We start from the raw sequence: 27,464 nt of genomic DNA on the forward strand, positions 1-27,464 counted from the left end.
TTATTATGGATTTATTTTGCTTTGTGCTATTGAAAAATATAATTTATTATTATTTTTTTTTAATATTTATTCCTTTGAATACTTTATTAATTTATTATAAAAAAAAAAATAAATAAATAAAAAAACAAGAGATTTTAAAAATTGGCTCAGCATTTCGTTATTACTTTAGCAAGTTGCATCATCATCACATATTTTCACTTCTTACTCTCTATCTATCGCGCTGCTAAATAATTAAATAAAAATTTAATAAGTAATACGAGGAAAAAATATACCAAGAAAAAAAATATTAAACAGCTGGCTTATAATCATAATAATTTATCCAGACTGGGGCATAGTCAGCTTTCAAAGATATGATTGGTTGATCTAAAGTCGTGCCTCCGAAGCACGTTTCTCTTTACAGATTTAAACAGTGGGGGTAATAAATGAGACAGAATTTCAAGTATGTTATCCTACTAGTATACTTGTAATACTAATATATATATATATATATATATATATATATATATATATATATATAAACAATTTATTCAATGAGTGTAGATGGTTTTAATTTATTAATTATTTCAGTTTTTTTTTTAATTAAACTTTTGGACTTGATCTAGATCTTTATTGTAATTTTTTTCATCAACTCAAGATTGAAATCGATTCAACAGACATGGAATCCAGTATGGATTTAATTGATCTGACTGTCAGAGGATCCAGTAATTCTTGTTAATTTCACATTCTCTTTCTGAACAAAAAAACTTGAGGGTCATTGACTCGTTTATAATTGTATTTTATTTTTTCTAATAAAGATTGTTAAAAATAATCATTTAATTTATTAAATTTCTAGTTTATTACTTTATTACTTCTATTGTATTATATCATTTTCGTAATTTAAACATTTAATTGTACAAAATCGTATATCGTATGTAACACCTTAAAAAATAAATCTTTATGATAATGATAATATGTTAAAGATTTCACTATTATTAAAGATACTTTTTAAGTTTTAATATGCCGCAAGGTAATTTACTTGTTTTTCAGTTTCTTTACTAAAATTTTATTTGATAAGATAATCATTTTAAGAACAACTATAATTGAAAAAAAAATATATTGTTTTACTTCTTAAAGACGTAATCAAATAAAATTATTATTAATTAATTATTGTGTTGATTAAATAGTTTTATTAAACATTTTTAATTACTTTTTTGACTTAACTACATAAAAAAAAAAAAATAATTTTAATAATTACCTATAATGAAATTTATAATTTTTAATTCGATCTTTATTAAATTTATCGAGATACAAGATCCTGATTAGTAAAATGAATTATAATGAAATAATGTAATTTAAAAAAAAAAATTATTTTCCCATTCGTTGAATAGACCATTCTTGTTGACAAAGTGGACATCGGTTGTTTTGTTTTACCCAGAGTGACATACAGCAATAATGAAATGAGTGATTACACTCGCCCCAAACTACAACACAGTCTTGACGACCGTCAAAGTCTTTTTTACTTTCAGCTTGACAACGTAGACAGGCATCTGAAAATATGAAAAATAAATAAATTAATAATAATGATATAATAACTACTCTATAAAGATAAGTTTATCGATTAAAAAATTCTCAGACATTTTTATGACGGGGTGAGGAAGCTTGAGGATTTATTTCGTTTTTTAAGTACGAGATTATTAATTGATTTAATATTATATAAAATATTATGAGCGATCGAGTTTGAGAACAACAGCTAAGATAATAATATGTAATACAAAATAACGGACATGAGATGTAATAAATGAAACACATTGACCTAAAATAACAAGACATGGATCGTTTGTTTTTAATACAAGTACAAATAAATATTAAAATAAAAATTATTAAATAGTAGGTTCATGTTTTCTCATTTATTTGTTTCAATATTCTAATCACCTATTGTACTAAATTATATCATCTGTATAAAAGAAATTAACTCTTTAGATTACGATCATAAATATAAACGGAGGGGCAAAACGGAGCGGGGTGGGAGGCAAAATGGGGAATCCCCAAAGTTTTATGTAAATGTTTATTTTTTAAACATTCTAAAATCACTTTTGTAAATATAATTAAACATCATTTTGAATTTTTTTTTACTATTGTCGGAAAATTTTTTTGTAAAAAAACAGTATAAAATCAATTTGATTTTTTTCTTATCAATTTACGATAAAAAATACTCCCGGTGTTAAATTACTTCAGATATATTCCAACAATCAACTTAATGATATTTTCAGTTTCTATAATTTTGAAATTTATTTAACTATTAATAATATTTTGATCTATTACTTTGAACAATATATAATTGCATTTTTCAAAATATCTTCTTTGAAATTAAAACTAACGTAAATCTTTTACCTTGAAGTTAATTATAAAAAGTGATTACCAAATAAAAAAAAGGCCATTCGGCAGCCGAAATGGAAGTAGATTTCTCATTATTTGATTATTTTATCCTTTCAAATAAACATTAATAACAAAATAAATTTTTTTTTTTTCGACATTTTCGAATATTCTCAAGGTTATACAACAAAAGATTTTAAGTTAAATGCAATAAAATTTTAAAATTGAAATTAAAAAATTGAAAAAATTATCGGAATGATAAGTTGAATCACAAAAATTGAAGTTAAAGAGAAAAAAATTATCTACGAAAAAGTATTCTGTGTTCTCTACTATAGAATTAATAGTTAATACGAAACTAAATAAAATAATTTAGGTTGAAATTTCAATTATGATAGATCTAAGTGTCACACTTGAAATCAGTCATATACACTGTAAATAAAACCAAATTAAATACAGACACTTGAATTGGAAGATTAGGATTTTATAAGTGTTACACAGTAATGATATAAATTCGATCAGTTTCATAAGTTACTAAAGAATACAGTAGTTAGATTTCTATCGATTCTATTGAAAGTAGGAGAACCAACGCAATAGCAAAATTTCATTTAATGAGTGGTAAGATAAGAAATTTCATTGGTCTAGGCACATAAAGAGGCATGAAAATTAAAGCTTATTTGAAGAGCTTTTAATTGAATTTTACAGAAAGTCGATAAGTTATAACATTCAGAAAATTTCGAAGAAAGAATAAGTGAAACTATAAATTTTTGACATTTTGAAAAATTTGAAATGCTATAACTTCTAAGCTAATTAACTGATTGAGCTCATTTTCAAACTCGATCAAGGTAGTCACCCACAGAATACGTATACTAAGTTTCAGAGCGATCGATTTGAAATTGTGGCAATAATCGAAGTGACAACCTGCATAAAATTAGTTTTTATAATATTTTGTAAATTTTCAAAACCATTTATCTATTAGAAAAAGTGGACAAATCAATGAGATGCATAATGATAATTGAAGAAAATCGAGTGAATTTTCAGATAAAACAAACAAAAATGAGCTATCTCTTTCCGTTTAGAAGAAGTTACATCCAGTTAAAGCGGCAGACAAATTTTTTTTTGAAAATTTTACAAAACTTCAACTAAACATAACTTTTAAACTGATTGGCCAAATTGGCTTATCTTCGAACTCATCCAAGGTAATCGTCCATAGAATTAGTATACTAAGTTTCATCAAGATCGGTGTAGAATTGTGGACGCTATTGTTGGAGAACGGCGCGTTATATTGTATATATATGTATATATAAATACACATATAAATATTTGAACCAAATGCATTTTCTGACTCAGCTCGTCGAGCTGAGTTGAAAGGTAGCAAAATTTTTCGAAAATTTCATTATAAGGGCAAATACACTAGTTAGATTTCTATGAAATCTACTAAAAATTAATAATTTAAAGTAAATCGAACTTTTTTAAAAATCGAGTGTCAGTCGAAAAGTGTTACCGACTTTTGTTTTATGATAAAAACTATTAAACAATTTTTTTTTTCTTTTGTATCCAATAATTATTATTTTTTTTTTTTTGTAAATTATTTACAAGAAAATTTTAATCAAATTTACTTAATTTCCAAAAATTGTTTTATTCACTTTGAAATCATTTAACATATTTGAGTCCCCAAAAACTTATTATTTCCTTAAGTACCCTGTTTTTCCCCCTCCTCTCTTATATATATATATATATATATATATATATATATATAAATATTTGTATTATATATAGGTATTAATTCAGCCTAATAACACAGAAAAAAGTTTCAAGATAATAAAAATAAATATTTAATTGACTTTTAATAGTTATTAAAATATTATAAGTTATATATTGTGCTATTAAATACGGTAATGGATATTACTGTTTGTGTGAGTGGTAAAATTCCATTCGGTTTCAATTAACCAGAGACGATGTTTCATGTGTTAAATACAAGTCATTGTTAATGATCTAGAAGATTCGAATCAACGACATATATGTATACAATATAATATAAGCATGTTTGTAGCAATATAATAGCGACACAACATTTATTGAATCATTTTATTTTGTATTCCTTTAATTGTATTTCTTTTATTTTATTTTACGTATAACATAATACAGTAGTGTATATAAGTATTAAAAAAACAATGTTTTCTATAATTGATTATAAAAGACGTCATACAGTGATTGTATCAAGGCAAAATAGATAGCCAATTAACCTTTTCATGGGGGACCTTGCCATCGATAAATCAATATAATATGCAACGAGCCTCCTTATTCACTACTTTGTAATATATGTTTAATTAATTCTCATTGCATCGTGAAACCAATGTGTCATAAGTGTAAAATATTTTAAATAAGCGAGTGTATTATTTTTCAATTTTTCATTGTGGATTTTTGAAAATCAAAATTTAAAAAAAAGCATCCGAAAATATTATTGTTGTTTAAAATTCTACGGTGTCATAGCAATGCTGGACTATACCCAGCTCCTAACAAAAATTGAAATAAACATCCGGTGTAAGAAAAAATCGTTCCAAAGAGATTCCAAAAAAGTTCCGCATGTGGAACTTTTAAAAATGAGACAGGTTAGTACTTCGAATGGAACTTTTTTGAAACGTTAGTAATTTTGATGGTAAAAAAAATGTTTTTATGAGCAAATTTAGAGTCAAAATAGGACGCTTTTTTTACTCTAAATTTAAAAGCCTTTTTAATCCATAAAAAAGTCGGAAGTGGAGTCTGGAATTTTTTTGAAATGTCCATATAAAATTCCGAAAAAGTTCCAAAAACGTCCTCTTTTGACTCTAACTTTATTCATAAAAACTTTTTTTTTTACCATCAAAATTACTAACGTTCCAAAAAAGTTCCATTCGAAATTCTAATCTGTCCCATGTTTAGAAGTTACACATGCGGAATTAATTCAGATGTAGTTTTGCCGAACTCCTTTGGGTGCATAATGTAATTCATACAATTAATTAATCCTAAAAATTTTTAATTTTTGTAGCGGGAAATTGAAAATTTGTTATGACAAAACTTTCTTCTTGTATTGAGTATTATTTAGTAATATTTTCGGAACAAACGAACCGATTTGAACTTTTATTGGAGCAATCAATAAAATTTATCATTGAAGAACTTGTTGAAATTAATTAGATAAACATTTTACGAAATATTAAAATTTAATCAGATCCTAATCTTGATTATTTTTTTTAAATGCAACAAAAAAATATTTAAATCATTTATGATTCGCTCGTGTGATCTTATATTTATTAAAAAAATAATTCTTTTGTGTTTAATTTTTTTTATATAGATCTTGAAAGCAACAAAAAGTTTAAGGGCTACAACACAGAATTAACCGTTTAACAATTTTTTTTTATAATCACAAATCAAAGTATCTAAAGATAATTTTTTTAAATTGTATTAAGAAAAAAATTGTCAAGACCAGTCAATGAACTTGAATCAAAGATAAGATAAAAATAATCCTCACTTGCAATAATAAAAATTCGAACAAATGTAGCCCATAAGCTCTCAAATCATGCTATCTATTACATTATTGAATATAAATGGAAACTTTTAAAAAAATTATCAGTAAAATTAAATAAAGATCAATGTAAAAATTGATAATCATTATGATAATATATAGACGTTAAGTATTCTGTGATAATTATGATAATTTTATCCTGATTACTTTATGATTGTATATACGAGTATATGAATTAGATTGTTGACATATGTGGCCGTCAAAATAAATAAAAATAAAAGTTTATTAAGTGAATACTGCGCTCAATGGAAATTTTTCGATTGGTGGTCAAGTATTGTTTCGAGCAATTATCGATTGGCTCCAGCGATGGGACGAATGAAATCAGTTTAGGAATATTCCCTTCCATCTAAAACATGTTGATCATTTAATAAAATATACATTAATAATATGATTTATCTTAAGAGATGTAAACAAAATACTGGCCATTTTTCTTAATATTAAAAAAAGGTAGTTTAGGATAAATATATAATTTAATAAAAAGAATTAAGATTTCGGAAATTTTCTGAGGTCTTTTCCTTTTGCCCTTACTTGACCGTTATATTAACCCTGGTAAATTGTTATATATGTTCAATATGACATAACGCAATGTACTGTATATTATTTAATTGCATTCTAACCGGAGCATTCGAGATTAATTCAGTGACGTTCAGGTCGAAAGTTTGACATTAAAATTCTTTTAATTTACGTTACAATAATTGGGGAAAGGTGCGAGGAAAGAAGAATAAGCTCCTGATATTTTCTTTAAAAATTTTTAGAGAAAAGAAAACGGAGATTTTACTTAGATTTTTTTTTAATTTTATTTTGATGATGTACTCAGAAAAAAAAAAGATTTCTTAGCGCAAAAAATTTTTACTTGACCCAAGAAAATTTTTTATTTGCCCTAATAAATATTTTGCATTATGAATTGAAAAAGAAAATTTTCTCGGGACGAGAAATTCTTTTCTTCTGTGTAATAGTAATGTTGCTTAATTAAGTTGATTGTAATTTTTTAAAAATTTTATTAGGTTGTACACTGAAAAAAAATTGATAGTGAATGTAGATTTTAGTTCGATCCGAAATAAATAATGTAACTAGAGGATATTTTTTTCAATGGCGCTATTCCACAGTGATTTGAATTTTTTAAAGCTGCCTTTACTTCGATTAGAAATTTTAATATTGAAATGTAAATTCTTCAGAGCAAATTTTACTCTGATCCAAAATTTCAAAGTTAATATAAACTCTTTTTCAGACTAAATTTCACTTCGAAGAGAGTTGATAAATAAAAAACCATTCAATCCGCGTTCATTCCGCAAGCTTATTAAAATAGAAAAAAAAATTTTTTTTTTTTTTTTTTTACTAAATCATATTGATGTAAAGAACTTACTAGAAATAGTGAATAAAAATCACCTTCTAAGAAATTTATTCTTCAAGAGCACATTCTGTCCCCTCTTCCCATTTTTGAATATTTCCAAGACTGTTTTTACTTAACACACCTTAATATTGTTTATTCTTATCTTAATGGAAAAAACAATTATTTATCAAGTAAAAGAAGTAAATAGATGTTATGAGTATAGTACAAAACAATCATTTCCAAGAATAGAACTAATAAATTTTAAGGACAAATGTAATTGTGACTTAAAAAAATTAACTAAAGAAAATGTACAATAGAAATTCCAATAAATGATTTTACAAGAACACAATGTCTTCCTAGACATACAAAAATATGTATGTCTAGTAAATGGTGAGAGGAAACTATAGTTAGACGTAAATGAACTAAAATGACTAATGAGATAATTTAAAAATAAAAATTTCAGTTAAAATATTTTAAAAATAATTTTATCATAGAAAAACAACATTTGAGTAATTGCAATAAATTATTTTTCAAACTTTCAAATTATATCATATTACGTTTAAATTATAAACATTTAAATGTTATAATTTTTTTTATTTGTCAAAATTATGTCTCGTTATTATTCACAAATGATGGGTCAATAATTACAAAGCAATTAATTGAATCTAAATCAAATTTATCGATTTAACATTGTCAAAAAATTTATAAATATAATTGTTTATTTATTAAACAAGTTATCACAATTACAAATGAGTATTTATTTTTAAAATAAATTATAAATAATATGTTTATTATTAAGATAAATTATGAAAGCTTTGTTTATAATAAATGAAAGTCATTTTGTCATTTAAAAAAAATAATCCATAAAAAACATAAATCAAAAATAAGCTTTCACTAGAAAGATATCTTTATTTAAAATAAATCTGACAAGAAACATCAGAGAAAAATAGGCAAGCTCCAAAATTTTTTGGACTTTTTAAACTTAAATCAATCATGAGACATATGTTTTTTTTAAGCTCTTTAAATCGTGAAACTAAAAAGTACAAAAATTTAGAATTAGCTTCAAGATTTTTTTCTATAAAATAAATGTACCTGAAGATAGGAACGATTTTCACGCAACGAGAATGAAAAAAAATTTATGTAATTCGACTGCTTAAGGGCGACTTAATAGGTATTTCTGGAGGTTGGGGTTGGCCTAAGATTTTTGGTTGACATACCAGCATCTATAAACGAAATATTTTAAAAATCTAGTCATCCAGTAGATTTTTTACATTCGAATTGTTTTTTTTCAGTTGCACGAAAATCATATGAATCTTCAGAAACATCAAAATAAACCGATTTATTAAGTCTCATTGACAATCAAATTAAGTAATTAAGACGAAAACTTTACATAATTTTTAAAACAACTAATACACAATAATTTTAAAGTATCATACAAATACATCGTACCCAAAGTTTAGAAAAAAAATAAAAAGTTATTATATGCATAAGAGGGGATCTACACATTTTTAAAAGTTCCATGTGCTTACATTTTAAATGTTCTACACGAAAGAAAATTCTGCTAAAATTTACAATGTTAACATCGTAATCGTGGACTAGACTTTCATTGGCGTCAATTTTTAAATATCTTATATCAAAATTTACTATAGACTTTGTTAAAATTACGATGTTAAATAATAAAGAATATAACCTTCATCTAATTTTAATAATGACTATAGTAAATTTTCAAATAAGACATTTAAAAATTGACGCCAATGAAAATCCAGTTCACGATTACGAAGTTAACATTATAGATTTTAGTGGAATTTTTTTTCCGCACTGAGATAACAATTTATTTGAGCCAAATAAATAGATTTATTTGACTGAACGAAATCATTTATTTCATTCAAATATATATTTATTTATTTATAGTTAACAAATCTTGGTTGAAAAAAATTTCAAATAAAGATTTGTTAACTATAAACGAATCACTATTTCATTCAAATGAACCATACCTTTGTCTCAAATAAATACTAATTGGGTCCATGAAATCTTACAAATTTTTAAGGTATTTACCGAAAAAAATGGGGTTTGTTTTAATTATTACTCATGTATACATCACTATAAACTAAAGGTGTACTTGAAAAAGTGATTAATTTTATTTAAACATTTACAAGCTCGGATAAGCGATAAATAAATCTTAGAGAATTTGCAGAGTGTAGAATGTTAATTCCCAATGAATAAATACTATTTTTTTAACTTACAAAAAAAACTTTGAGTAATTTACAGTGCGCAAGTTTTTGAAGAGATAAATTTAAATAAATATCATTTATGGGAATTTGTAAATAATTCGCAGATCCTACGAGATTTGTTATTTGAGCTTATGTGAACTGGTTAAATAATCATAAAAAATTATTCATTTGAAACTTTCACACTGCAAAGTCATCAAGGTTTGTTTTTTAAGCTTAGATGAGTTTAAAAAATAATCATCCAGGTCGTTTGTTAAGTACATAAGTATAGTCGCTGCAAATTCCCCAAGGTTCGGTTTATCGGTTATTTAAATTTTCAGACCTTAAAATAAAATTATTTATGACATTTTCAAATACATGTGTATTTTTTTATTCATTTAGTTAATTTATTATATAATATAAAAAATTCGCAATTTTTTTTTATTGAAGTCCATTATATTTTTTTTTTGTCATCTTAATAATTACACATCAATTTTAACAGCAATACGAATTATTTGTTAATTATGAATATGGATGAGTTCGAATTAAATTCAGTCTAATAAGCCAATACAATTAAAAAAATTTCTTAAAATATAAATTAATGCAAAAAAATAATAATTTTAAAAAAACTTTACTTTTGTTCTTATTCTGATGGACTAAAATTTTTTTAAATTTTTATTTGAAAAATTAAAACAATACTCATAAAATATCTCACACTGGAAAAAATTATGAGTAATTAATTCGACTGGTTTAGGTAAATACGCACTAATATGTACTATCGTTCTATTGATTTTTTCCGCCCACTTTTGAATTATTTTACGTTATAACAAAAATCTACAAGTTTTCTGTAAAAATTTTTTAAAATATTTAATTATTTAAATATAAAAATAGAAATAATTAATTTTTTAGATATTTTTGATAGAAAAATACAAAAAACTAAGAAGAACAAAGAATGATGTAATACAATTGCGCGTTACATTTAAATTGAATTTAATGAAAAATTATAAATCGTTAATGAATAACTAATTCATTTTAAGTTATTGATATTTTGACTTATTGAAAAAAAGAAAAGAAATAAAAATGCAAATGGTTCAACAAATTTGGCAATTACAAATAAAATTATAATAATGAAGTCGACAATGACACCTAATAAATTAATTGACATTTCGCGAAGACACTCCAATAATATTTTAGCTATCAATAATAATCAATTTTCCACCATTAATATATCAACAATATTTAAACAACATGTAACTGCATAATATTATAAATTTCTCCCACTCTAATACAAAATACATCATAGCACCTTTTAACGGTTGGTCGAGATTGTCCGAACATTGCCGAGGGTTTCTGGCGCCTGTCCCGAGTTCTCCGCAACAGAAGTATATAAAAGTCAAATCCTTTAGCAAAATGTTCAACAGTTATCAAAAACCCTTGAAGAGTAAATACGTTATAGAAAGCACGTGACTGTACTTTCTCAACTCAATTCAATCAAATTACAATCAAATATAAATTTCATATATTTTACTATTAACTATCGTTCATCACAAAACATTTTACGCTATTAATTTTAAACATAAATTAAAAAAAAAAATTTTTCTTTAAAATAAAATTAATAGCTGTCAAAACATAAGCACGTGTGTGGTTATCAAATCGTCATAATATTATCATATGTCGCTACTGTATTAAGTATGTAATGGTTGACACATTTACATATTTATAAATATATACATAGATAAAACAAAATTATAAATATATCAATACAAGTGCCCGGTACAAGTAAATGCGGCGTACATACGAAAAAGAGAATAAAAATATAGACTTTCATTAGTAAAACAAGGATAGATTTTCTACGCAGACTTGATAGAACGTGGAAGACCATTCTGCACTATACTTACCAACCGGCAACCAAGCAACAGTGGACATTTCTTATAAATTTTATAAACGTTATTATTTGTGTTTAATTATTTAAAAACATTTAATTTGTGATTATTTTGACAATAATAATGGATAACAATAGCAAATCAAAAATGGTTACGCGGAGGCAGATAATGCAACCATGGCCTCTATGTCTGGTTTCATCAAACAATGTAAGTTGAATTAATGTATATCATTTTTATATTTATTTACTTCATTTTATTATCACTAATTGATAACCATGATTAATCATAAATTATCATTTGAAGAATGACGAAATTTTGTGATAACGGAGTTTTGACGTTTTAATTTAAATTTAAATTATAGCGTTTGGTCGGTAGGGCAGTGTCGATGCGAATCTTTATATAAATGTGTACAGATGATGTTAAGTCGATGCTTGTTCCCGATTATCCTTTTCTCTCGCAGAAGTCTCTCGATATGTTCGACTTTATCTGGTTCCTGCCGGGCTTCTGGAAAGTTCCATGCGTTTCCGTGGGTCTACGCCACAGGCCGATATTGCTTTTATTTTAAATATTTTTCTGCTTACACAAAAAAAATCCAATTATGATTGTCTTTTGATATCTATTTTTATAAAATGATTCTTCATCATCACCCTGGTTTTTTTTTTTTTTTTTTTTTTTTTATTATTATGGTTCAACTATTTAATTAATAAGGTATAACAATGAATTATTTAAAAGTCAATGTCAAGGTTCAATAGAAAGGTCAATAAAAGAAATTAGATTTTTCTTAAGCAAACAAAGAACTTTATATAAATTAATGTTTTACATAAACTACTACTTTTTTCAGTTTCGTTAATGGCTATTAAATGATAGTTCGCGTCATTATCTTGTTATCATTAATAAGCCCAAAAATAGATTTTCGTTAATACCAAAATCAATCGAAATGACAGTAAGTTATTGTTTGATACATATATGTATAATACTTTTTATTCAACTATATAGAAAAATATTTATTTTTTAAATATGACACGCGGTATTAATTTCCACGTGTTTATTAAGTAATTTAACACGATATATTTAATCCGTATTTTATTTTTTTTAAAGTTGAAACAACCTTGTATTCAAGACATTTTGGTACGTAATTCGTTTCCCCAATCATTTGAGCTCACTTAATGTTACGTTGCTTTTATTTGCTTGACTGAGGAATAGAATGAAAGGTGTGTCGATAAATATATACACTCTCTACAACATGTGTATCGCAGAAGTGGAAAAGTACTGCAAAAGATTTTTGAAAGGAGAAACAGATCGTCGACCCGATATATGTGTGCAAAAACTAGTATATATTATATGTATACATTATCGATACATGTAGGCATTGAAATTACCGACAGTTTTAAATTCAAATTAAGTTTTATTTTTTTTTTTAAATTAAAATACACGGATAATTTTTTACTCAGATATAGGACACCTGATTTTTAAAAATTATGAATTTTTATCAAAATTTTTACTCTTCGATAAAGTAGATTTTACTTTGCAATACTGATAAAATTTAAAAAAAAATTTCATGTCTTAAAATTACTCAAAATTGTAAGATACTTTAAAATAAAAAAAATCTTTCCGCATTTTTTTTTTTTTTTAATAATACTAATGACTAAACATCATATTTATATGAATCATAATTATTTATAATAATTCGATTGAATGTATTTTTAAAATAAATTGTAGTAAACAATGTTAAAACCGTAAAGTTTATTTTGAATCGAGATATTTTCGCAGTGAGTCGTAGATTGTGCCAGCATCTTTGTTTTTTTTTTCTTTTTTTATTTATATTCTCTGGTACTTTCCACTACACTTGCTCTCGCTGGTCTTGTTCAAGCAACTGATCATCATACTCTTATTTTTAATTACATGTATACATATATATATGTGCATACATTTTTTTTTTAATTTTATTTTGTGTATTTTATATACGTACAGTAGTATGAAATGTGATTTAAGAAACCCAATGAATGAACTTTGCGACACTGACCTAGAGACACTTTTTTTTTTTTTTTTTTTTTTTTTATTATTCAAGTTTAAGAATAGAAATGTAATAATAATAACCATTCAAAATGATTAAGTATGATTACACAGTAATAGGTATGATATCAATTCGAACATTAACGGATAATTACTGAATTGATTTACTTGTTTGTTAAGTAAACTGTAATATTGTCATCACGTTGATCAGATTGAGTATAGAAAGTTTGTGATTTATATAATAGTATAATTTTTTAAAATAATAAATTACTTTGTCAAAGTATTTGCAATAATTTAATATCCTATTGTATGTTATTACTATTGTAAAAATTTAAATAATTATTTTAGTTGTCAATTTTTGATTGCTTAAGTAAACAGATTATCATTTAACTAAAAAAATTTATTTATAAAAATTAAATCCAGTAGCCAAACTTGGGTATTAGAAATAAAAAATAATATTTAAATTATCCCGAGTCGAAATGTTAAATGTAAATTAAACGTTTTCGTTTTGAACATTCAAAATGAAGGTTCAGCGGTTTTATAGTACGCAAAATGTAACTTCGTCTCACGAATTTAATAAAATGTAAATAAAATCTACTAAAAAAAGATTATACAAGGGTAGGAATTTTTTTTTCTTCAAAGTGACCTCGGATGGTCCGAATTTTTACTATGCCATTATGGCTCCCGGTATCTGCCTGAGAAGCCAGAAGGCGTACTACAAAATAGTTGGGAATTGACGTGATTATTATCCAGGAGTACAAAATTGATGATAAAATTTTTTTGGTATACTCTTATTTTCTAATTGTAAGTCTAAATAGGTTTTAATTACGTTTTGTATTCGTGGCATTCTGATCTACATTTTATAACTAAGTCAAAAACGGTCAATTTAAATTTTTAATGTCCAAAGCATTCAATTTACGTCTAATATTTCGACTCGGGATATACTTATGATGTATTTAATTAATAAATTATTTTTAAACCATATACGTAATTACATACTTGGGGTAAAACCTCCAATATTATTTATTTCTATCATTAATACTATGCATTATTGGATATTATTTATATATACATATATGTTAGAAAACTTTGATAAAATATAATTAAAATTTTGCTACCGATTTATACAAGATTTAAAAACAGTTTAGGATATCAAAATAAAAAAATTTTTTAGGGTTGATTTGATCGAGTTTGGTAAAAATTAACAATTAAAAATGTAAAATTAGTTTAAAGTATTGTTATTTATTTATAAAGGTAAGAAATTAAAATTTATTCATTTGGTGAATTAAAAAAAGTAAAAAATAAATCACAGAAAATTAGTATGGAAGTAAATAATTATACCGCAGTTTATGTAAGTTGGAATGACATCATCGGGGTGACGTTAATTATCAAAAAAATTTCAGACAAATCCAGTAAAGATACTAAATATTTTTTTTTATGTAGTTTATTAAACTTATTGTCAAATTGATGAAAGTCATCATGTCAACGAGCACAAAAAATGTTATCACAATATGGTAATAAAAAATAATTACTGTTGACATACAAACCAATAAATTTATTTTGAATATTTACTTTTAATGATTGCGTTTTTTCTCCGTTTTGACAGAAGAAAAATAATTTTAAAAAAGTAATAAATGAAACCACCTGAAAAATCAGCGCTAAAAAAAATTATTACGATTTTATTTTTTGAAAAAAAAAAATCAAAACTCATGAAAATAAATTAATGGCATAATTGTTTGTTGTGTTTCATAAAAACTGTAAAAAACAAAACTACTAAATCTCTATCTGTTTTTATTCATTTTTAAATAAACAAATAATAGTTCAAATAAAAAATATCTAAAAAATTTTCATGTAAAATAAATATAACCAAACATTAATCATAACTATTTTTTATCGATGTAGTACACAGCAAAATTTAAAATATTAATGAATTAAAAAATTAAGAAATGATATAAATTATGTGAATCACTTTATCACGCTACCATTGCGTGTATATAATAAATAAAATATAAGAAATCGATGAAATAAAATACGAAATTTTATCTTCTCACCCACGTTCTTCCATCATCTCAATAAGATCACGGGGTCTCTTTCAATCGCTTAAACTATAACGGATTAGTAATTAGGTCATTCTTTCAATGACACAATATCAGTTTAAACAAATCGAACATTGGTAAACAAAATTTTTTTTCAATAAAAGAAAAGTATCATGTATCGAAAAAAAATTATTAGACATTTTAAATATAAAATAAATGCTATAATTTATAATTAATCGAGTAAAAAAAAAATCATTTAAAAAACTTGTATACACTGTGAAAAATTTCCAACAAATTTTACTATGGGTGCATTGTAACCCCGGACCATAAGAAAACGGGTAAAAAATTTACAAGTGTCCCATAGTAAACGGTATGCGCAGACGACACGATTGACACCTATGCGCATACGTTTACTATGGGACACTTGTAAATTTTGTACCAGTTTTCTTATAGTCCGGGGTTACAATGCACCCATAGTAAAATTTAATGGGAATTTTTCACAGTGTAGAGTACAAGACTTATCTCAAGTGATTGATAATTCAGATGCATCTTAGTATCAAAACTAGTTTTATATATAATGATTATTAGTACAATATTACAATTACGGTAGTAATAACATGTTAAAAGTCATCTCCAAAATCAGTCATCAAGAAAGTCCCATAAATGGGTTCGATATGGTAATTTTTAATAAAATAATTTATAATTGACCTAATAGACTTACAAATAAATAAAACTTGAAATTACCAATAATAAGAATTTTTTCCTTTAAATAAATAAATTTAATATTTAAGAACAATAATAGATGTCCCTAGCTATCATCTGTTGTAATTACCAAAAGACGTATTCAAAGTTTAGTTAACAAAGTTCGCCTCAGGGGTTATCAAATGATTATTGTGGGGGATTTACGTCGATCAATCACAAAGTCTTCATACTCTCTATAATTTATTTATTAATTTTTGAATATTCTCATTGGTCAGTTATTATAATCTATGTCTTTCATATTGGAATTTTTTTTTTTTCATAATTATGTTGATAATACGAATGTATATATATAGTTAAACTTTGTCATTTTTCTTTGATTTCATTTTCTTATAATAGTAAGCTCACATTTCTATTGTTAAATTTATTCTTAATATTTTATTGGATTCTTGTAAGTTTATTAACTTTTTTTTTTTATACAATATTATATATTAGAGAAATGATGTCATTGTATTGGAAATTATTTCATTAATACTTTTGCCGCTAATTTCAAAATTTGAATAATTATTCAAATTATTTAAAAAAGATTGCATTTATTTTTTAATTCAACTAAAACTTTATTTGATAATTAATAAATAGATTTTATATTTTTTTTAATAGTATTATAATTTAATAATTAAATTGAAATTTTTTTAGGGGCAACCAGCTCATCAAAAATATCTCCCCTGGGTTTCATCCCTGGGAAATTCGGCTTCATCGTCTATACACGAGGATTGTTCATCAAACTCAACATTATTAACAAACGCCAGTCCTTTCAACAGCCAACAAGCCCTTATTACCAACAAGAAAAAATACAATATTACAATAACTAGGAATAAAAATTACGATCTTGAACAATCAGAGGCACATTATTATACTGAAAATCTAAGACACGGAAGTGAATTACAGTCAAAAATAAATAGTCCCAACAATAAAGACATTACTCTTGTTGATTACAAATTTTTGGAGCCCTTAATCATGGACAACGAGGTTGTCATTGAGGAACAGGATATTTTAGTGGACAATAAAAGAAATGGAGAAGACATTGCTCTCCAAAGATCACCTTCATCACCTTGTAATGCCAAAAAACCAAAACCTCAAGATATATTCCAATATTCATCCCAGGTAACTACTTATTCATATATTTTATTTTTTTTTTACTTATATTTCGTGAGTTTTACTGAAGAGAAAGTAGTCTAAAGTTTATATGATCAGCCCAATAGGATCGTAGTATCAGAACGTAAAAGATTTTAAATAGTACTCAAATATTGACTAATAAATGTAAGACTGATAATTATTATTTAAAAAAAAATTAAAATCATCTTTGAACTGTTTAATATTATTATTTATAATTTATTATTAATTCAATTGTGAGTTATTTAGAGTTTATATTCACTTATCGAATATCTAATACAGTTGATATGTCAAGAACTAAATAACATATTTTTAATTACGAGGGTAGAACAATCACGTTTATTATTGATATTTCACAATAACAATAGTTAACGCTATTTTATTTATAGATATTAATTATTTATATTTATGTTTAAATGATTTAATTATTTGCGTTTTATAAAAATGTATTTATTTGATAAACAATAACCTTTGATATTTTAATTTCATCATGTTTATTGTTGAGAATTTTTTTTTATCATACTTTTAATCCCAATAATTGTTCGACTTAATAAATTATTTTAATTTACTAATTTAAATTTAAAAATCTTTTACATATTTTTAAAAATTTTTAAAATAAAAACAAAATAATTCATTATCATTATTTAAAAATAATAATAAAATGCAAAACACTTGACATATTGTAAATATAATATTGAATGCAAAAAAATAATTAGTTAACTTTAAATATATGACATCAGTGTCTATTATTTTTGTTTAAAAACATATAATTATCTGGTACCAAAAGGAAGTTATGCAGTTAATATCAAGGTTAATATTCAATTATAATAGATATTATTTATTAAACTCAGAACATATGCATTAATGATGTATGTTCAGATGAGTTGCTAATTATTCTGTCTTGAATATTTTACTCTCGTTTTTTTTTTTATTTTTTAAACTCATTGATATGTATTTTATTTTTTTATTTAATTTCATAAAATTTGTTTTACTTGGCTATCTTACTGGCCTCGATTTTCTAAAACCTTCTGTACTCTATACACATTTCCTTGAACTTCTTTTTACACAAACTTACTCTCATTACGTTTACTAAACTCATTTCCAATATTATTTTTTTTACAATCCATAAATAATTTTTAATGATATTATAAAATTAGCATTCATATTATTTAATATGATACTGAATTTAACCGACGTCTAATAATTTTTGGATTTTTTTCAAAACGATAAATTGTAAAAAAAAATTTTTTCAAATAATTGCACCCATAGTTGTCTTAATTTTCTACATGAGCATATTTTTAAATGTGATTTTGTAATTAATTAGTTGAAAAAAAATTCGAAAATTGTTCATTGTCTGCTAACTTCAGATTCATTTATTGAACACATTATCAATAGCAGAAATTTTGACAAAAACAATATAAATTCTATTATATTTCAGCAACGTTTCGTGCTCTATTAGCACTTCATCAGGGTTCTTAATAAATTACTATAATATAATACAATCTGGACATAAGCAATGTTTCTGTCTACACTCTTTCAAAGGAAAAAATTAAATTGTCGTGAGAGTAGAGCATCCGATGTAACTTATAACCAGATTCTACTATTTATAATTTTCCACACAGATAAATTCTACTTATTAGTTATAATCATTAATAACTGGATAGTTATTACATAATTAGCTTACTTATGTATTTAACACTTAGCAATTTACATTAATTACAATCTTATATTTCATTTATTTGTCTGAGTGAATTTTTTATGAATTTCATATTGTAAATTTATATATACTCTAAATTCTTTGATATATTAGCTTCCTATCAGGATTTCGTTCACTTCTCTATTGCAAGATTCATATTTACTCCGAAAGAAATTTAGATTAATGACAATTAACAATTAAATAAATTTTTTTCAATATTTAATTAGTAAACATAATTATACAATCAGTTATTAATGATTACTTATAAATGAAATTTATCTGTATTTGGAAAATTGTATATATTAATATAATAATTTATAATGAAACTCGATGAAGTGCTGAAAAAGTACGAAACGTTAAATTAATAGAGTATAATTTTTATATTTAAAATTCTGTTATTGATAATGTATACATATATTTAAAAAATTTTCATATTAAAAATTAATAAATTTCGTGAAATTTTCTGCAAAATTAATTTAAATTTTATTCGAGTTTGAAATTAAAAAAATAATCATAATTATGAACTCATTATTGTAATGGATTTGAAATCGGAAAATTACTTAGGTGTCGGATCAATTTAATAAATGAGCATGCGCTTATACTTATTAAGAGCACAAAAGTGAATATTAAAAAAATCAGTATCATCATCCAAGTCGAATGAAGACTATATAATATTTAAATATATGAAAAAGTATTTAAATAAAAAAAAAAAAAAGAAATGAATTAATTTCTCAAAAATTTTCGCGTCATAGTATTTAAATTCTGGCAGATGTGGTGCTGATAGTATTATTATATTCACTATTCCATGAAGATACGTGATCAGTATTTGAAATATATGACATTGGGACGTTGCATTACGAATCCGTGGAATTAAACCGTATAGTATAGAGACTAAAAGTTTGTGAGACAGAGTAAGAATAATAGATATTAAGATATACATACATATGTACATATGTACGTATATATATATATATATATTTATATATAAGAAGAGTTACAATAATGAACGAGAAATAGAAGGGGGCCATTTGACGCAAAGAGTGGTAGAGCTGCCCCCCTGAAAACTTAATGTCGGTGGTATCATATATAAGGGAACGCGACAAGTGTTGATTGCCTTGTATTGTTATATTTGTCGCTCTGGCACCGAAAAGCTCCCACTCGTGATAATAGTGTGGGCTCGTCATTTTTTGATAACGATATTCTTTAATCTAATCGACTAAAAAAACTTTTGTGTGTGTTCTAATTTGGAGGCGTGGCAATTAGTTTTCTAAAACGTTTTTCAAATTCAAAGAAAAAAAATAACTTTTGCAAATTTAATTAAACGTTAAATAAAAAATTTAAAACAATGAAAATCCTTTTACGTGCTGATACTCATGTGAATATCGAAGTACCTGGCAATGTACCTGTTGCAAAATGTACATTTTTACAGGTACTGATAATAAAAATAATTTTAATTATAAATATTTTAAAAATATAATTATAGTGAATTTAATTAAAAAAATTTATTTGATTTTTTTTACAGGTCTTTGCAGCATTTGCAGTGTCAATCGCATCATTGCTTATAGGATTTTCAAGCTCTTATACATCACCAGCTTTACCTTCTATGAAAGAAACAAAGCCATTCGAGCTTGATGATGTTATGGTAAATTTTTTTTTCTTTTGTTATAAAAATATTTAATTAATAAAATCCAAAAAAAAAAAAAAAAATAAAGAACAATAAATAATATTGATATCAAGACATTGACGTGGGGATTAATCGAAGAGTTTGATTTGTAACCTCCTTAAAAGTTGTCAATTGATCCTCGTGGTCAGGGGCGCGTCTTGATTCTCTCGCATTATTATCTATTAGTGACAGTAGTTTAGCGTGATTGGCTGTAGTTCAGACACACACCGGCTGACGTTTGCATTTAAATGTTTAATAGAGTTGTATATTAAACATATTGACGCCTTTAACAGACACAATAATACACCATTTGATGAAATAATATGTCAAGCATCTCGGTTTTAACTATTCAATCACCAATAAAATATAAAACGATAGACAATACACATTACTATTATTAATATTATTATTATGTAGACGTCAACGTCCTTCATACTCCTAATCATCCAACTGTTTATATACGAAGGTCATTTAAATTTTTTTAAATCCACCGATTATCATCAGACACTTTACTCACTCATCTTAAATTCATGATGTGAATTGTAAATTTTACTTCCTCACTTACTTCCTCAAATAAATTTATCGTGCATTGAATTATTTATTGACACATAAAAATCAGGTCTTAGACATTAAAATAATTTCATTTTTTTTTTTTTGTTTTTCTACTATCGCGAAAAAACAATATTTTTTACAATTTATCGCTAAGCTTAAAAAACCACCTATATATTATATATATATAATACAAATATTTAATATTATATAGTTTTTATATATATATATATATATATATATATATATATATATATATATATATATATATATATTTATTTATTGAAATAAAGTCAAGTAAGATTATGGAATTTCACAACTTCTTAAATTATTTTTGATTGATAACGGATTTACATCAATGTGATAAAAACTGACAATCAAAATAATTATTTCTTTGAAAACAAATGTGTCGTAATTTTATAATTTAAAGAATTATTTCTTTTTTTTTTAAATTAAACAATTAAAATTTTATTTCTTAATAAATATTTTATCAAGATAAAACTTTTACTTTGTATAGATTAAAACTTAGCTTTATATAATATTTGCTGTATACATTGCATAAGACATTAATCATTACATTTAAGTAAACTGATTATCATCCAGCGTAATTACTATTATTTGATTTAAAATAACAAAATAATAAAATAAAATTCGAAACAATGATTGTTTCAGGAATCATGGATTGGATCGGTAATGCCTCTGAGCGCATTGCTTGGTGGAGTATTTGGTGGTCCACTGATTGAATACATCGGTAGAAGAAATACCATTTTAGCAACATCAATTCCATTTATGGCAGGTAATTATAAATTTTGTTTATTTTATATTTTAATGATAAATCACGGCATAAACAAAAAAAATGAATTATAAAAATTAATAATAATAATTGATAACTAAAAATTTATAATGTGGTCACAATTTAATATCATTTCAAAAAGTAATTCCGTTGTTTTATAAAATAAGTTATAATAATCTTAATTTAAATATTTAAATTTAAAGTTTATATGTAAATAAATCATATCAAAAGTAATAGAAATTACTGTTTGGTAGATAAAAAAATGAAATTTTACTAATTTAACTCTTTAGCTTTAACATTAGCTGTTAAGAACATTCAAGTTTATAATAAAAAATTTTTTTAAAAATCCAGTATGATAAACAAAATTTTCAATGTCGAGCAATTGATTTTTTATACAACGTTATATAATTATTACTTTCTTAAAATTGAAGAAAGTATATTTTAAGCGCGTCAGTTTTTAAAGTTTGAAACAATAAAATTTTACTTGTGTTCAAACAATGAAATTTAAAGACCAAGAGTAATTTTTTTTTCATATCAATATATTTTAGAGAATCACTCTCACACTTTTTCGCTTTCAATATCATATTATTTATGAATTACCTTCTTTGTGGCGGGTTTATTGTTCAAATAAAAAAAATCAATGAAAATCCGAATAAAATTTATTATTTATTTTTTTGCGTATAAAATTACTCGTAATGAATAAAAAAAAATCACACTATTATCCTCACTACGGATGTAATTATTAATAAACTACTTACATAGATTACGTAAAGTAAATCTCAAGTACACTCATCAATCATCAAGTCTCATATAATTTACAGCATTTATTTTGACCATTACCTTTTTGTCTGATTGCAGCCTGGATATTCATAGCAACAGCAACAAATGTCTGGTTAGTGCTAGTAGGTCGTGCACTGAGTGGTTTCAGCGTAGGTGTAATATCTCTCGTATTGCCTGTTTACCTTGGTGAGACCCTCCAGCCAGAAGTGCGTGGTGTCTTGGGTTTACTGCCAACAGCATGCGGTAATATTGGAATACTTATATGTTTCGTTTCTGGAATGTACTTGAACTGGTCAATGCTGGCATTTATGGGAGCTTGTATACCAGTAATATACTTCCTGCTAGGATTATTGATACCCGAAACACCAAGATGGTATGTGTCGAAAGGTAAAACAAAGCGTGCACGTAAATCACTTGAATGGCTGCGTGGAAAATCTGTTGATGTCAGTGAAGAGCTCGCCGCTGTTGAAAAAACTCATCTTGATAGTGAAAAAAATTCATCATCAAGTTCAATGGCTGAACTATTTAAACCAAATCACATTAAACCACTTATGATTTCCGTTGGGTTGATGTTTTTCCAACAGTTTTCTGGTATTAATACTGTTATATTTTACAGTAATAAAATATTTAGCGAGTCTGGTAGCTCTATTGATACAAACATAAGTTCAATTATCATTGGTATTGTCAATTTTAGTGCAACATTCATGGCAACTGCTGTTATTGATCGTTTAGGACGTAAAATTCTTCTTTACATTAGTAGTGTTGTTATGATTATAACATTAATGACACTTGGTACATTTTTATACATGAAAGATAACAACTATGATGTTGCTAATTTTGGTTGGTTGCCGTTGGCGTGTATTGTAATTTACGTTATTGCATTTTCATTAGGATTTGGACCGATACCCTGGTTAATGATGGGTGAAATATTACCAGCTAAAATACGTGGTGGTGCAGCAAGTGTTGCCACGAGTTTTAATTGGTTTTGTGCATTCCTTGTAACGAAAACCTTCCAAAATATAATATCATTGATGAAAATAACCGGTGCATTTTGGATGTACGGTACTATTTGTATAGTTGGTTTATTATTTGTTATACTATTTGTACCGGAAACTCGCGGGCGTTCGTTGGAAGACATTGAAAAAAAATTAACGGGACCAGTTAGAAGAATGAGTGCTGTTGCAAATTTGAGGCCTATGCCAACAGCATGTTAGAACTTTTTTTTATTATTTTATATCTTTATCAATGCATTTATTTGAATTTTTATTTAAATGTTAAAAAAAAATACGAAAAATATAAATAATGAGATACAGAGTTATAGGGATTATATTTATTCCGGTCCAAATTTTGGAAAATTATTCAGCCGATGATAACTTATCAATGATAATAGCAATACGTGTCATTTATATATATAAATAATTATTAAAATAATGTTAATAGAGAAAAATGAATGGCAGTATTGGAACAATGTTCCTTGTAAATTTATTAAATCAGTGAGTTAAATAGCTTGCTCAAATAGCAGTTATAAATATTATTAAGCGAGATAAGACGACAAAAGTAAAAACTCACTTTAGATTGTGAGATATATTTTTAATACGGTTATAGTTATATAAAACTTTAAAAAAAAACTATAAAAATAATGTTTTTTAAATATTAAAATACATGATAAAATAATTATATGTAACATTTTATAAGTATAAATTTATATTATTTATAATTATTATGTTAAATCTCGTAATTCGAGAGTCCTAAAGAGTCTACCTCATGGAAAATAGGTGACGTAATTATTTAAATGTTAAAAAAAAATATTTTTAAAAACAGGGTATACTAAATATATAAGCGTATAATTACTTAAAAATAATAATCATTTAGAAATTCGCATAAATTATTTAGATAATTAATGCGAATGCATGTAGATGAGTAGCGTTTAAAATAATTAGTCAATAGTCCGCATAAAAAAAATATTTGTAAATATAAATAGAGGCTTTAAATATTAATAATAATTTTTTAAAAATGTAAATATGTGTAGAAAGACGAGTAGTAAGTTTTATTGTTAATATTATATCAATATTAAATTTTTATTCTTATTAAATTTATAAACTATTGAAATATTTAAAAGTCAATGCAATCGAATCAAAATCCATTATAATTGTCTATTTTTATTTTTTTTTAATTCATCACAGGTTGAAATTTTATAAGTGTACTTAATTTATGCCTTAGCAGCAATCTCATAAAAATTTTCAGAATCATATATTTATTAGAATCTCTACTTTATTCCCTCAATTATAACTTTTGTTTTTAATTAAAATTAATTAATGATACTTATTCTATTAATTGTATTGAGGTGACAGAGGCTGCAAGTTTAATTATTTTTTTACATCAATTATGATGAATAAATATATGAAATTATTTAAATATTTTCAGATGATCTTGATGTACAAAAAAAAATATTTTTAGATAAATTATAATCAATATTGTTAATTATTTAAATAAAACATTGACATTATAATTGCTTAGTTTTTGTTATTTAAAAAAATTTCTTATACTCCTTTTTAAATAGATTTTTTTATGAATTATTAATTATAAGATAATTAATATAAAAGATTAAAAAATAATTTTGTTTATTAAAATTAATGAGTGTGAATGTAGCAGGCATCAGGCAAATTTAAAATTATTAATAGCGTAAATAATTTAAAAAATTAATAAGTGCATTTTTTATAAATATTATTTTTTTTAATTATTAACTCTATTTATTCACAATTTAAAATTTGTCTGATGCTTGCTACTCTCACACTCATTAAAATTATTATTTTTTTTGCTAAAGAATAATCTTGTAATGAATCAAATGGAAAATTACATTTGTCAATTTTCGTGTCTACATGAATAATTTAAAAATATACAAACATGGATTTTAAAAAGTCCTTGGTATGTATTTTTTCAAAAATTTTCTTTTAATATTGACTTTATTTATTTCAAATAAAAATATTGTCGATTATTTGTTGCTTAAATTTTCATTAAAACAAATGAATCATGTTATAATTTTAAAAATGATTAATAAAAACAAAACTTAAATGTTTATATTATTTTCCAATGATAAATCAACAACACGTATTATAAATAATAATAAATATTTGAGTAATTAAACTTACCCATAACTTGAACTCTGCAAATAGCACAGGTATCACATTCAACATCCCAACTCCACATTGCAACAGCGTTCCATTTTTTCAAAGTAAATAGTTTGTCTGATTTAGCACCATCTCCATCACCACGATCTCCACTACTATCGTGATCTTGGTCTGACATTTTTAGGTTATTAATTTTTTTACAGACGATTTAATTCAACGTTACAGATAATTGAACTTAGTAATCATTAATTTATATACTTTATATAATATTTAATTAATAAATAATGTTATTATTATATCACGTTTCATAAATATCAATAAATTATATATCTCTTATTTATGTTTTCAAAACCTTATTCTTTACTTGTTTACACTGATAATTATTTCGATACTGGTGTCCTCTATGGCGCCAATTAAATTTTATAAATTTCTTTTTTTATAAAAAAAAATTTTTACGGTAAAGTACCAGATTGTTAACGTTCTTATATTTTTAATTGATTAAATAATTTTAACATACAAGTATTAATTACTTTTTCTTTTTTTTTTTTTTCTATTAATTAAAGACATTCTTGGACAGTGCCCCCCACTTTTATAAAATGTCCAATGTCATGACCTTGAACTGTCATGAGAGTATTAAAATTAAATTGATTAATTTCAAAAAAATTAAAGCATTCATTGAAAAGCGGACAGTGCAGTTACAACTTCGAGATATAGATTTTTTAAAAAATTACTGACAGTTGTTATCAATTAGAAATTAAACTAAATTTGTTGAATAAATTTTAGCCTATAGAACTTGAAAATTCGAATTTTAAAATTGACATGATTTTACTGAATTGATAACAACTGTGAGTAATTTTTTAAAAAATTTATATCTGGGAGAAATTGTAATTGCGTTGCCTATTTTTCAATTAATACTTTAATATTTAATTAATTAATTATATTTTAAAACTCTTGAAATGATACTGAAATTAGTTGATGTCTAATAATGTTTGATTTTTCAAAAATGATAAATTAAAAAAAAAATTGCACCGATAGTTTTTTAAATTTTTTACATGTGCATATTGTTAGTTTTTTTTTTTTTAATTAAGTTGTTGAAAAAAAAATTCGAAAATTTTCAATTGTCTGCTAACTTCAGGATCACATTAAAAAACAAATATTTTTTATCAAATTAACAAACGACATTATTTATAAATAAATGTTGTCAATGAAAAAAAAATAAAAAAATCCTTTAAGAATTTAGGACATGCAAATCCCCATAGATAAAAATTCACATAATTAAATTTAAATTAATCTTTGCAAATAGCATTCTTTAATTCTTTAAGATGTTCATTTTTATCTGTTATCAATCCTAAAAGGGCCATGTCCTCATTTTCTGAGGTTTATTTATAAACTTAAGTGATAAAAAATAATCTTTGGGAATTTTCTCAGTGCTAATTATACAAAGTTTGTTTGCAAGCTTAAAAACACTCGTTTATTTATGGAGACTTTGGGCACTACCAAGTTTACTCAATAAATGATATGTATTTTTTTTATTTAATGATTATTATTACTAATTATATGATAAACAAGATTGTATGACATTTATCGTTGATGTTCGTTTTAA

At 24.5% G+C, this 27,464-nt stretch overlaps 2 protein-coding genes across 3 annotated transcripts; one reads left to right on the forward strand and one right to left on the reverse strand.

Moving 5' to 3' along the window:
- Nucleotides 1-1,168: 1,168 nt before the first annotated feature.
- LOC103579744 (RING-box protein 2) lies at nt 1,169-26,375 on the reverse strand. Its single transcript, XM_008561256.3, has 2 exons — nt 25,883-26,375; nt 1,169-1,526 (listed from the first exon to the last, which is right to left on the reverse strand). Exons 1-2 carry the CDS (start codon nt 26,037-26,039, stop codon nt 1,345-1,347), a joined length of 339 nt encoding a protein of 112 aa, XP_008559478.1. The 5' UTR covers nt 26,040-26,375; the 3' UTR covers nt 1,169-1,344.
- On the forward strand, nt 10,852-24,051 carry LOC103579743 (facilitated trehalose transporter Tret1). 2 transcript variants are annotated; one of them, XM_053738164.1, is made up of 5 exons: nt 10,852-11,538; nt 16,776-17,243; nt 20,471-20,590; nt 21,833-21,956; nt 22,812-24,051. In XM_053738164.1, the coding sequence occupies exons 1-5, from the start codon at nt 11,455-11,457 to the stop codon at nt 23,945-23,947; spliced, it is 1,932 nt and encodes a 643-aa protein (XP_053594139.1). In that variant the 5' UTR covers nt 10,852-11,454; the 3' UTR covers nt 23,948-24,051. The 2 variants fall into 2 exon arrangements, with proteins under 2 accessions (XP_053594139.1, XP_014299225.1); XM_014443739.2 differs by lacking the exons at nt 10,852-11,538; nt 16,776-17,243 and adding an exon at nt 20,054-20,377.
- Nucleotides 26,376-27,464: the final 1,089 nt, after the last annotated feature.

This window comes from Microplitis demolitor, chromosome 4 (assembly GCF_026212275.2).
Source record: "Microplitis demolitor isolate Queensland-Clemson2020A chromosome 4, iyMicDemo2.1a, whole genome shotgun sequence".
In the NCBI taxonomy this organism is placed as follows: domain Eukaryota; kingdom Metazoa; phylum Arthropoda; class Insecta; order Hymenoptera; family Braconidae; genus Microplitis; species Microplitis demolitor.

Bases quoted from the DNA above. Each gene is read 5' to 3' on its own strand.
- LOC103579743 (XM_053738164.1), top strand. From the start codon at position 11,455: ATGGATAACAATAGCAAATCAAAAATGGTTACGCGGAGGCAGATAATG. The intron at 11,539-16,775 runs GTAAGTTGAATT...AAATTTTTTTAG, and splicing joins GTCTGGTTTCATCAAACAAT to GGGCAACCAGCTCATCAAAA. The intron at 20,591-21,832 runs GTAAATTTTTTT...TGATTGTTTCAG, and splicing joins TCGAGCTTGATGATGTTATG to GAATCATGGATTGGATCGGT.
- LOC103579744 (XM_008561256.3), bottom strand. From the start codon at position 26,039: ATGTCAGACCAAGATCACGATAGTAGTGGAGATCGTGGTGATGGAGAT. The intron at 1,527-25,882 runs GTAAGTTTAATT...TCATATTTTCAG, and splicing joins TTGCAGAGTTCAAGTTATGG to ATGCCTGTCTACGTTGTCAA.